Source organism: Hyposmocoma kahamanoa, unplaced genomic scaffold (assembly GCF_003589595.1).
Source record: "Hyposmocoma kahamanoa isolate Upper Pololo Valley unplaced genomic scaffold, ASM358959v1 90191, whole genome shotgun sequence".
Taxonomy (NCBI): Eukaryota; Metazoa; Arthropoda; class Insecta; order Lepidoptera; family Cosmopterigidae; genus Hyposmocoma; species Hyposmocoma kahamanoa.
Window position 1 is genome coordinate 1 of NW_020654591.1, and position 13,635 is coordinate 13,635.

The 13,635-nt window shown below is 37.7% G+C and overlaps 1 protein-coding gene across 1 annotated transcript; it reads right to left on the reverse strand.

Moving 5' to 3' along the window:
* Positions 1 to 1,879: 1,879 nt before the first annotated feature.
* Positions 1,880 to 11,699, reverse strand: LOC113236229. Its single transcript, XM_026472237.1, has 4 exons — positions 11,398 to 11,699; positions 7,199 to 7,380; positions 4,869 to 5,035; positions 1,880 to 2,190 (listed from the first exon to the last, which is right to left on the reverse strand). Exons 1-4 carry the CDS (start codon positions 11,555 to 11,557, stop codon positions 1,998 to 2,000), a joined length of 702 nt encoding a protein of 233 aa, XP_026328022.1. The 5' UTR covers positions 11,558 to 11,699; the 3' UTR covers positions 1,880 to 1,997.
* Positions 11,700 to 13,635: the final 1,936 nt, after the last annotated feature.

Consider the following 13,635-nt stretch of genomic DNA (forward strand, 5'->3'; position numbering starts at 1 on the left):
CCTATTGCAATAAAACGGCAATTTCATACTTTAACCCCTAATATTTCTCATATTTACCTAAGAGTTTGTGCACGTGGCGTATTTATACGTGTAGACGCGCGTTTTAATTAGTAGTAGAGCTCCTTGTGTAAGAGTTCGTCCAGAGAAGTACTGCCACCTTACCTATTTCTGTCAGTGTAAGGGTAACGGAATGCTGGCGAAATCACAGGCACAAGGGACCTGTCAAATTATGTCTCAGGGTAACAAGCGCTGTGACAGTGCCCATCAGATCTTTGTGATTTAAAGTTCTGAGTGACACTGCAACTATTAACGACAGGCGTGTCGCTTACCACCAGTGGCATGACTTGTTCATCCCGTCACTTGGAATCACAAAAAAAACTACAAATGCGCGTTTACGGTGCCGTGGAGGCTCAGCATATTGTTGCATTTGTGTCGATTCAAACGAGAAGTGCATACGAAAAGCTCATCGGTATAGAATTTTACGCACGTTTGAACCGATTCAAGAACAACCACATCGCTTTGCAACGCTGAGGTAAGCGGTGGGGGAGGGGTGCGTGCTGACTCCTGACTCCACTGCTCCGCCAGCCGCAGTCGCCTGTATCGCCATATAGCGTGTATGCACTTAGGACATTTTATATGCACAGAAGACACGCGTTTAGGGCGTCTCCACTTTAAATTTGTAAACGTGTGCAAAGGTTTACTGACTGCGAGTGAATCTAGTTTCAATCGCGTTAATGCGCGTGAATAGTAGCAAACACTTTTAAAATAAAATTTTCCATTTCGATGACAACAAACATACATATAACAATTACTATTAATAGTGAGCATCATCTTATTGGAACCTCATCTACATAATCGGCGCATTCTGGCTGCGTAGTTAGTGCGACGGCCTGACACCGATAGCGTGCGGCGACAAGTTAGCATTAATATTCATAAGGTTAGAAGCTAAGCGTTTCGGATAAACAAGTCGTTTAAGCTCAGTGAAGATGGCAGGTGACGTGGGGCAATGCATAGAAATAATATAGCAAGCAAGTGTTTGAAGTAAATACAAATTAATAGAAGACAAACTTTGAAAACCAGTAAGTCACGTGCACCAGATAAATAACAGTGCCAAATTTGAATTGATTGATAAGAACAGAGTCGCTGAGAAAAACAGTCACGACGGATATTCACACTATGAGGATTTTTTCACCTTTTATATCTTTTGAATACGGGATAAAACCCTAAAAAAGCGGATGCCTCGTAGAAATGAGATCAATGTTCCAAATGTTCTAGGCTAAAATATTGTAGAAAAAGAAGAAATATGCCTGAGTGTAGCTAACGTACGAATAGCCAAGTCAGCCTAAATAGTCGTGGACTTTGTGTCACGTATTTTTATAATATCAAGTGATGGGACGAGCAAACCATGTATCTAGTGGCGAGTGACACGCTTACCCGTAATAGTCAATGCCGCTGAGCTGTAAAACGCAAAGGTCTGAGGGGAACCACCACTGCGCCCGTCACCCTGAGATATAAAGTAGACAAGACCCTTGTGTCTGTAGTTTCACCAGCACATGCTGCTGGGCGACAGGAAGCTCTACCGCTACTAAAATATCTATCACGTATTTGTTATGGTTTCTTTCTAATTATGATATTTGGATCACTTGGTCATTATCACGGATAAATGTGATCGTTTCCTCCAGCACGATGTTGCAGGTGATAAATCAGAAGGAGTACAACCCTGTTTCGTATTATTCTATTATTATAACCGCAAACTATTACGTATTGATTTCACTCTTATAATATTATTTTGAAGTACTAGGTACATACCGAGTTCTTAATTATCGTATTCACGATTATTACGCATTGGAAATAAAACTTTTTTTTTCGGGTCTAAATCGCGTATATTTCTTTTTCCAAACCAACCAACGTTTTGGACCCTTAGCAGGCTCTATAGCCACCTATATTGGTATGTAGAACTGTAAAAGGTCCAAAACGTTGGTTTGTTTAAAACAACTCTAAACCCTGGCAAGCATCAATTTACACGTAGGAGGTACAGCTGTAAAGGTGACACCATGTTTAACGCCAAACTCTTCATAAGATAATTCAAACACAGTTTCCCAGCCATCATTTTGGGCAGCTTTTTGAGAGCCATATGACGTCATCCAAGCACATGTTGCTGGAACTCCGTAGTGTTTGCACATTTCTCGCCTGCAAGAGAAATATACATTTCTTTAAATCTATAGTCATCATCATCAACAGAAAGAAGAAGATTTATACAGAATCATATCGACACTGGAAAGAAAAAACGACCAACAGATCATTTTTGGGCAAATGTACTCCTAAACATAATTGAAATCAGCGAATTTTTTTGCGTCTAATGTGTTAGTCTGTTAGACGTTTTGCAAAAGGCTTTTTTTACAAAAGTAGAGAGCCTAATAGACCACAATTTTGCAAGATTTTATTACAAAATGTACGTTATGTTATGTAAAAATATGATGTTAACCGTTTTTCCTGGCTGATGACAAACGCAATTGTCTTAAAAAAACTTTAAACTCTCCTATAAAAATTGTCCAAATGCACGTTAGCCCTTTTGTCTTTCCAGCGTCGATATATATAGACCACCACGGTGGCCCAATGTAAATTGGTGGTCCGTAAAGATATGCAAGTTTCATCATGATGCTTTTCTTCACTGTTAGCGGTATCGCTATTAAATACTTACAAATCAAAGTCATTGGCACAGGCCGTCACAGCGATTGGCGGCAGGTGCCTATGACTTGGCGACTGTCCAACTGACTCAATTAAGAAATAATCGTTCTCCAATCAGAATACATCCGGTCTATTGGCTAGAACCATTTTAATTTCAATTTATAATGAATTAAAATATGTTAAATAAGGCGTCGTTGCCTTATAGTTTGACGTATCCACCGCCTTTCAAGCAGAAGCCGCGAGTTCGATTCCAATCCGGCTCGCACCTCTAAAATTTGTGTACTTGTAAAGTCCCCAACCCGCATTGGGCCAGCGTGGTGGACTATGGTTCTATAATAATATCGACCTAAACCCTCGCCTAGGAGGAGACTCGTGCCCAGCACTGGGACGTGGAAAAGGGGTGATGATGAAGAAAATATGTTACACAGTAGATAATGTGTTTTCAACATAGGGCACGTATTCTTTTTTATTTATTTTTATCTTTTTATTTACTCTAAACAATATTACATAGGTAATTCCTAAGTTCAAACATACCCCGATAGGGTGTAACAAATAAGTAGTAAATAAAAATGGAAGTAAGTTAATTTGCTACTCCGCGAACCCAGTGAAGGTTAAATCGTGCAAAATAGCTGCGCTTGTGTTGAATATTTTTTCATGCAGTTAATTATCCCAACCTCTCTCCGCATAAAATTAATAACACAAGCGCAACTGTAGTCACAAACCATCACCAAAAATATACGGGTATATACACGGGTTTCGCCTCTCCATGAGGCATCCTCAGGGGCTGCTGACTGCTCGACACTCGGCCGAAGAGCGAGCTTGTTCAGAACGGTTGGTGTATTTATATCCCGCTACCCCCAGTGTTGCTATTGTTGATTTGTTTCTAACAAATGTTTAGCGAAATTGGACCTGTCTGGGTGCTTATGCCTAAACGAAGAAACATGCTCTTTATATATTTATATATATTATAGTTATATTGACCTTTATATACACTGTTACATGTGTCACAGGTGAGCTTATAAACTCCCGACTTCTTGCCACTTTCCACTCTTTCCTTGCAAAGTCTAGAGCACAAAGTGTTATTTGTCTTAAAAGCAACATTTATATCATTTGATTTCAAAATTTTATAAATCTTCTCTGACAAATGGCCAACATAAGCAATGCTTGCTTTATATTTATGAATAGGCTGTGAAGGAACCGCAGTGTACAATATGTTGTTGTTTTTGAACTCATGATGACAGTTTTGAGGTAGCGGGGAGCGGGTAAGAGGGAGGATCGTGTTGTCAGAATGTATTTACATTTATTTAAATGTGCTGGAGTAGCATTTTGTGTGCGTTGAGAAAAATAATGAAAAATAAATGTTATTATTATGAGAAATATAACTGATGCCTGGTTTTTGTTGAGCATTGCAGAGAATAGGATTGATTGTCCTGAGCTTCTAAGTAATATTATACTCAAAGTTGCAGTTAGCAAATTTCGTAAGAATAATTTGCCACACGTTGCATTTAGTCGTACTAATTTTAGAATTAATAGTTATCTACCAAGATTATTAATATTATCTAACTAACTCAATGATGACAGTCGCATAAAACTTTTCTGTAACAGCGTTAAGAACATAAAAACTATTATGACTAATAACTTCTTATCAAGTGTTTGTTTTTTTTTTCGGAGGGATATTTTTTTTAGTTTGTGTTATTGTAATGTTATTTTCGTATTTTCATATGGTGGAAGTTTTAATTGGCATCTAATTAATGATATTTAAATCCATGATGTAAAAGTAGCTGTAATATATGAAGTAAATAAACACAGGGAACTGAAATCATGCACAGTGGCGCAGCCATAGTCGATGCTCTAAGATTCCTGACTCCCTTACCGACTATTTGTTTCTGAATAGATCAGTGTGAAGGAAGGTATTAAACAAACTTTACTTTTCATCTGTGAGCCGTGACATTCATTTTGATATGATTTCCTTATCGCATCATTAGCGAATAACGTTTTAAGAAAGGTTTAAGCCAATTTGTGTAATTACATTTCATTAATATAATTTCAACCAAAAAGCTGGAATTTCTTTACTTTTTTTTAATGCGTAAGAAGGCTCGCAGTACCAAAACGTCGGCCAGATGGTCAGGTATCTTAAGGTAACGATTGTACTTTTATGAGTTTGGTTATGTCCTTCTTACCTCATTTTCAAGAGTTTTGTAGCAATGCCGAGTCCCCTATAGTCAGGGTGTACAACGATGCCTCTATCATCAAAACATTTGGTTAAATTCTGATTTTGCATTACGTCGTATAGAGAAAAATATCCTTCCAAAAGCTCGAAGTACTTCTTTACTTCATCTGTTTTAAACTGTAATAAAAAAAATAATATACAATGATGTGTCAAGTCACGCGTATTGTCCATGCATGTTAAAAATATCTGTCTTCTTCAGTGAATTAAGTGGGTTGACACTGGGTTATCCGCTTCAAAGAATTCACATAGTACTAATTCCTGTACACGCCAATTTTATTTCAAGTTAAATTTAACATTTAGACGAACTCGGTGGCCCAACAGTTCATACTGTGGGCGCAGGTTGAGGACATCCCGGATTCGATTCCAGGTAGGACCAAATTGGGAAATTAACTTTTCTAAATTGGTTTTAATCTGATATTCTGGAAAATGGCTCTCAGTGAATTCCGTTGTTCTGGTACAGGAAACTCTCTAGCTTGAGACCAAGCAATTGGTGTTGTTGTCTGGTATATTAAATTTAAAAAAAATCATTCTATAATATTTAAAAAATATTTATCTATTCTATAGTACTAATAAAATTAAATTAAGTAGCAGTAGAGCTCCTTGTGAAAGAGTTCGTCCTAGAAAGTACTGCCATCTTACGTATTTCTGACGCCAAGTAGTAATGTGAGCATTACTGCATTCCGGTTTTGAAAAGTACGGTTGCACGTGAAATCACAGGCATATGGGACTTGTCCACTTATTCTCAGGGTGACGGGCGCAATGGCAGTGCCCCTCCGATGCTAAAGCCCTGAGTGGTACTGCGAGTGTTATGGACAGGCGTTTCGCTTACTAAATGGGGCTGGGCCCACGACTTGTTCGTCCCATCACTTCGTATCATAAAAAAAAATGTAAAACATTAAGTTTGTTACTGACAATTTTGGAATTTTTAAAGTAGCTTTTTTGTTCCTCTTGTACAAAGATACACAAGCACACACCATCGGCATCGCACCGCCCGGTGTAAGCCGATACTATAAACGCTGCGCTTTTGAAAAATTTCTTTAGCCTTCTACACTCATATCAGTTTCTTCAGGATAAAAGTATCGGTACAAAATCAACATTATGTACTTTGAAGCCTATTTCGAATACATAAATACATCTACATAATAAGTAATAAAAATATGCAAGTTATACGTTGCGCATCCTGAATAGTAAAAAGTAACATTTAAACTGGAAATGAAACTATCTATTTAAATCGCGAATATTTATTTTGCAAATAAATTAAAATTTCGGGCCCTTTACAGGTCCCATGGTCACGGCTAACTAAGATGGTAAAGTCAATAAGATAACTATCTACTATTAATGCAAACCAACATATTTTAATTTTTTTAACAAAAGTTATTATTTTAAACAGGTACATTATTTTTAATTTATCAAAGAACATTCCAATTTACGCTAGATACGTCTTACGAATTTTTAATATATTTTATTCATTCATGACAATGTGTAACAATCACTAAAGCCTTAGCAATCGATATTAATATTTAAAATTAAAATTTTTAATGGTCAATTCTCCAAAAATTTTACAATACTAGACGGTATCTCCCTCACACTGTCTGCCTTCGACAGTGGGCAAGAACAGTCCACCCTCATCAATGTGGTGATGCTATTGACGAGTTTGTCCACCATGGCCTCTCGTGTACTCGAGCGCTGACCGGATTTCCCGACACGCAGCGCTCAAAGTCATTATGGTACGGGCCTTCACCAACGCTAAAGTACCGGCAGTTCTCGAGTAACAGTAAGAGGCCTGATGGCATGACTCTCGGTCGACGGCAGTTAGGGAGATAGCTAGTGTGGGATACAACCTGTGTGGACCTGTGTGGGCACTGTAGCGTGGGTAGTAAAGGCTTTGTTGCCAGAGCGGCCGAGATTCGCAAAAATTTGCTCAGTGCTATAGTTTTGTGCCTTTTGCAGTTGAAATGCTGGGTGCCAGTGGCCCCAGGCGAAACTTCTATCAAACGAGCTGTCAGAGGAGAAGCCTCCGGTGACCACGAGACTGGCAGTTATTTCCGCCAAATAATAGGTTAGTTATTCAGAGGGGAAATGTTGCCAGCCTTCTGAGCACGATGCCCTACGGTGCAGCCCTCAAGAAAGTATTCTATTTATAAACTTTCGAGTATTTAAATAAGTTTTGTGTAGTATTATATTTTTCTTTAAGTGCCTTGTAAATTTTAAATGTCACTTTTTTAAATTCGTCACTCATTAATATCACACTATTAATGAGATTGTGATGTGTATTCTTACCTCTAAGTCATCTAATTCTCCATCATCTGTGGTAGAGAGTGTCACAATGGATACTCCGATAATCTGGCCGACAAATTCAGAATCGTCTGAGCAGCAAATTACGATATGCACAGCGGAATCTTTAAACATTTCCGACACAAACTCCCGACATTCAATCAATGCATCTGGATTTTTAGGTATTCCTGAAAAAATACATAAATATTATCATTATGTGATAATTCATTAAATTCGACAGCTCGTTAATGGAAAAGATATGTGAAGGTGGATGCAATGGTGACGATTTTGCAACTTCATATTTTTGTTTAGACCGAAGTGAAATATAGTCATTTCATTGTAAAGTTCATAAAGAAAAGTAATCTTTATCTTCATTTTAGACAATTTCAAATAAATTACGCTTTACGAGACTGAATAATACTTGTGCAAATCTTATTGTAATTTGTAATCCATTTCATGTATTTTGTAACCTAAATATCAATTCCTTCTACGTAAAGAATCATAAACCCAAATTCACAATTTTTTTAGAGGAACGTTTAAATGTTTTAAAAGCATCAAAATGAGTATAATTTGATTCTTGAGGTATGGCAATTAAATTTGACACACTTATTACTTTCATGTTTTATACTGCCGAGTATAATGCGGACTATAAAAAATTAAGTAATTTAAAAAAACTATTTTTGTCGCTTACGATAGAAGATTACGTAGGAGGAGTCGATACATCGTATGTTACACTGTATTTTTTGTTTGTTATAACAAATGTGGGTAACACCACTTTTGCGCTGACAGCCTCAATCATAGTAATCATTTTGATATTGCCGACAATATCGAACCACCATTAAAACTGTAACTAAATGGTCAAATGAATAACGAGTGTGCTCGCGAAACTTAATTTTGTTCCCGCAATGGTTATGACTTGTCACTACATATTCTGTAATTTGTTAATTTATAATATTGTTCTTTTAGTACAGTAGAGATCGCATACTACAGTACCGGCGCGCTATGATGGCCGTTTTAACTGCATACAATAGTGCGGGCAAATCTCAATTCATTATCGAACAATATAATAAAATGCGAGTCACATCTACAAGTTTTCAGATTTATAACTAGTATTGCAAGGAGTAGCTGATTTAAAAGTTGCAATAAAACGAAAATAAAAATGTTTACTTAATATATCATCAATTCGAAACAGCTTTGTTTTGCATTGAGTTTTGACGCGGGTTTGCCGAAGGTAGAAGTTGTGCTGGACAGCGATCCTTTATGTGACGATCGTATTACATTTCATTTTTTTAAATTTCGAATTTCGATAAACAAATGCCGAGTTGTGTCGTAAAATTATACATCCATATTTTACTACACGTCACTTTTGACAACAACGTACAACAAATAGCTCCTTCTACGTAGTTATGAATTAATACGAAACTTGACGAGCGGACAAACGTCAAAACGGCCATCATAGTGTGCCGGTAATGTAGTCTCTAATATTGGACGTACAATGCGTTCAGCTGACAAATATGACCATCTACATAGCAAAATAAGGAGTCAAAAATAATGAATATGACCTAGTGTGGACGGTTAACTTGCGTATTTGCCTATTTAGCTCCATTGATGTGCGTTGAGAAACAGATCAGCGCGCGGTAACGCGGGTTTGGTGTTTGTTGTATTTGTCGAATAGGCAAACAAGGCAAATACTTATCACTAGACAAATACAAATAGCCATGTGAAGTGCCACCATGAAATAAGTAGATCTTTTTTTATTAAGCGTGTAATAAAGAAGGGATATAGCCTAGTAGCAGTAGACCTTGTGAAAGAGAGTACCTGTTTTTGCCGTCAAGCAGTAATGTCAGCATTACTGTGTTCCGGTTTTGAAGGGTAAAGGGGCTGGTGAAATTACAGGTACATGCGTCACATCAACTTATGTCTCAGGGTGACATAAGTTTCTCCGGGTGAAATATGTGTCAGATCTTTGCGCTTTAAAGCTACGAGTGGCATTGCAACTGTTATGGACAGGTGTGTAGCTTAACATCAGGCTCACGAATTGTTCGTCCCGATCATTGTAAAAAAAAGAGAACGGTTGTTTGCCAATTCAGAGGTCAACGGTTTAAATCTCTGTGGCGGTGTACTATTGTAACCTCTCGCTAAAGGTTTTCTTTTTAAGGTGAAAGGATTTGCCAATCGGAGTAAGATGCTCTCCGATTGTTGGCCAGGGTACGCCAGATGTAATGGAAAGGAATGGTACGGCGAGTGGGGAGGCTCCTTTCATACACTCCATACTTCTTTTCGCTAACTGCGAAAGAAAATATCGTGATGAAACCTGCATGCACTCACAACTCTTGGAAAACGTGTAAAGTCCCAAGTCCCAACTCACATTGGGTGCAGCATGGCGGACTATGGCCCAATTTTTTTTTCCTAATAGGAGACTTTTCAGCGACATCTATAATGGGATGTCATAGGATGTTAACGTATTGTAGCTACTTCTTCTTGGCGTGTCGACTCTCACGTTTATATTTGTGAGGACCAGTATTTAGCGACTGAGATAGCATTATCAGTGGTGTTGTACAGGTGCTCGCGTGTGCAGGTGTAGGGACACGCAGGGAAGGACTAATGATGTGCCATTGTCTGGGGAGAGACACTACAAAGACATGCGCTCTCCGAGCTGTAACCCCACCGTGCATGCACTCCTTGCTTCTGCCGACTTGGGCCCGCTGCCCATTTAGGGACTTCCAAGTTTGCCAAGGTAGATCATGCCCAGGAGGGAGAAGTTCCGGCAGCGGGATGAGTGACGCCGTGGGGTATCTCTCCTTCCAGAGACTTATTCGGGCCAGCTTAGTTTCCCCGACCAGAGGTATACTTCTTTAATGAAGCTATGGCGACTCTTTAGCTTCTGGATTACGGGCACGTGATGGTGTAATGGGTGCCACGGGTCAGTCTCTTTTTTTTAAGCTTAAGCGTTCCAGGGAGCTAGCCACGTGTCTACGGATGTCCGGAGGGACAACATCAGCCAACGGGTACAGCATACCGACATGTACATTGTAACCATAGTAGTGGTTATAATAATCAAGAATAATCTTTTCATGCCTTATAATTGTCAGCGTCTCTTTTTATATTAAATTTAAAGAAAACGATAAGTAAGAAATGTTATTTAATTGTGTGTGTAAATCGGGAGTTTCAAAATGGCTTCCATAAAGACATACCGATTTTCCCCGAAACAATGTCAGCAAATTAAATGATTGGAGAAAAATTAAAATCTCAGATCTGGCAGTACCGCTAATTAGACGCCTTAGAAGTACGAAAATTTTACCTACTATAATTATGTTCGTATATATGTAAATGTATGTGGAATCAACTTTCAACAGTCAGCTGCCAAAACACATTAAAATGCAGACAGAACAATGCGTTACCTTATAGTACCTGTTTTCTTCCTATACGGTATGGAATTGCGACTCCTACTGGTTCTGTTATAGCAATAAAATATTTTACGACTTTAAGCATATTTGCCACAAAAAGCGTGAGGTGCTCTACACTAAGTAGATGTAACGGTGTATATAACAACAATGTCCTTCTGTCCAATCGTTTGCCGTCAACTCTTTTTATGTAATGTTTTCTTACGTGCAATCATTCACTGACTCACGGTGCAATATCATGCCACTCACTTACGCAAATACATCATTATTTTATTCTAAATGTTAAATTAGGTTACACGCTTAGCGACAAATTTGCAGTATTTGAAAAAACCTAATATAAAATGTAAATAAATAAATAATGCTATAATTATTAATATATAGATCGAACACAAGGCTTTGACAAATCCGTAAAGCCTGCTGCTGACTTGATCTGTACCTCAATTGGTACAGTGATTGCACTAAATTGGTATTACAGATACAGGATCGAGTTCCGTGAGATCGAAGAAATTTTTCTCTGTGTTCGATTTTTGTATTAATAATTATAATAAACTAGTGGAACAATTTCACAGAATTAAACCGCTATTTTTAGTAAAAAACCATAATTCCTTACAATTAATAATGTAATAAAAAAAAATAGTTACCTAATTAACCTCACAACTTTTTTATAAACGTATTATAAAACCTATCCTAATTAACTTAGTATCCAATTTCATGAGATAACAAGTAAATAATAAATAAAACATGTTATGTAAAATATCTTGGTAATGGTATCAAGAATCGGAATAAGTCTAAAGAACTTACCAGCAGCTCTGTGAAAAGTTTCTTCAGGAGAAAAATACCAAATATTTAAATCTACAGCATCGTCAAGTCGGTCACTTGGCATGTCTTGTATACGCAATTTCATTATCGATCCATCACTTTTCGTCACTGAGAATTTGCACCACACCTTCTCTAAAGCCATTTGAGGAACAGGTATTAATTACAATAAAAAAAATTAAAAGAAATACTTATTAATAAAGATTAAATGATAGTTTTACGTTGAACTGCAGTACAGTACACTGCGAAAGGTGCCTCTAAAGATAAACGGTATCTGAGGAGTCGCGAGGCCGTATTCGTAAGTTGTTTCGTTACAACAATCTTTTATTGCAACCTTGACTGCCTGCAGTCACGCTTTGAAGTGGAATTAATAGTACAGACGGCAACAAATATATATTATATCTATGCGGCAGCACAAGCTACACATTGACGGATCTTGTTCCGTTGCACGGTAGGCGATATTCTAACAAAAGTGTATTTGTTACCAGGACAGTACTGCCAACTTATCTATTTCTGCCGCCAAATAGTAATGTGATTATTGCGTTCCAGGTTTCGAAAGGTAAGGGTGCTAGTGAAATTACAGGCACATGAACGTTGTCAACTTACGTCGTGGGGTGATGGGCGCAGCAGCAGTGCATCTTTGCGATTTAAACCTCCGAGTGGCACAGTATTTTTCTTTTCTTTTATGGCAAGAGTATTTATTTTATTTATTTATTGCAACGTGAACAATATATTACTTGACAAATACATCATAGAACATGTATTTTATATGTATAGACATCAATAGTAGTAGTTTTTAGTGGCAATAGAGCCCCTTGTGAAAGAGTTCCTCCAAGGAAGTATTGCCACCTTGCCTATTTCTGCCGCCAACCGGTATTACTTCGTTCCGGTTTTGAGGGGTAAGGGTGTTGGTGACATTACAGGCACATGGGACTTGAGGGTGCCCATCTTGAGGCAGTGCCCCTCAGATCTTTGCGTTTTATAGCTCTGAGTGGTAACTGCTATGGACAGGCGTGTCGCTTACCACCAGACGCACGACTTATTTGTCCGTCACTTAGTAACATAAAAAAGCTTGACGTGTTGTTGGCGTTTCCAAAGACCACATAAATACTACTTCTGCCGTGACTGGCACTACTCGCAAGTTTACACCCATTATGTGACTAAGTATATAATTAACTAAAATGTAACTTAATTTATGCGTGTAAACAATCACTTACCAGCTATTGAGTAATCATCGATTCTGTGGAAAAGTATATTTTGACGAACTAGCTGACCCGGAAGGCGTGACTTTATTAAACTGCATTTTTATTGTATGAGTGTACTAATAGCTCTATTAGGACACGAGTAGATAAACGTATACTTAAAATTTTGTTAAAACTTAAGTAATTAGGTACTTCAAACATAAATTGCAGGTTGTATAATTTATCTTTGATTTACCTTAATAATTGCTTTCATATTAAAAGGTATCGAGTTCTTAGGCTTTTGCAATTGCTATACGTTGTTTCGGATTTAAATAGATATATATAGATAAAACGTTTATTTGGATCTCCAGACACACATACATAACAGAAAAATATGTAATATAATAAAAAGGAAAAAACCAGCAGAGTCGCAGCACTGCCGAACACCCAGTTATGTATGTGTAGTGTAGCAGTGCAAAAACTCCATAGCTCAGCGTCGGTGTTTACTCAGGAGCAAACCGCTGATTTTCAGCTATAACGAAGAGGTAGCCGCGTATATTTGTTTTTTCAAACACACCAACGTTTCGGTGGCCTTTAAAATGTATGTCACAGCTTAGGTCATGGCTAACTGATATGGCAAAGTCATCAACAAGTTATGTCTAATGTTAAAGTAAACACCTTTTTCTGAAATAAAGTTAGTTAAACCAAAGTTAGTAATTAAAATATCTTATTCTGATTTTTTTAATAATATCAAATGAGGGGACGAAAGTCAGAGTAAGAGTGCAGTGCCACTCAGAGCTTTAAATCGGAAATATATGGAGGGCACTGCAACTGCGCCTGTCACAGGCACATAGGACTTGTCAACTTATGTCTCAGGTTTCACCAGCACCTTTACCCTTCAAAACCGGAACGCAGTAATGTAACATTATCGCTTGGCAACAGAAATAGGTAAGGTGGCAGTACTTCCCTGGACGAACTCATTCACATGGAGGTCTACTGCTACTAAAAATAATTTACCTAAGAAAATTACAATATACACTAT

What these genes read in the sequence shown, in the direction of transcription:
- LOC113236229 (XM_026472237.1), bottom strand. Translation starts at nt 11,557, where the DNA reads ATGGCTTTAGAGAAGGTGTGGTGCAAATTCTCAGTGACGAAAAGTGAT. An exon ending in AACTTTTCACAGAGCTGCTG is followed by an intron (nt 7,381 to 11,397) that starts GTAAGTTCTTTA and finishes GTATTTTTTCAG; the next exon opens with GAATACCTAAAAATCCAGAT. An exon ending in ACAAAACTCTTGAAAATGAG is followed by an intron (nt 2,191 to 4,868) that starts GTAAGAAGGACA and finishes TTTCTCTTGCAG; the next exon opens with GCGAGAAATGTGCAAACACT.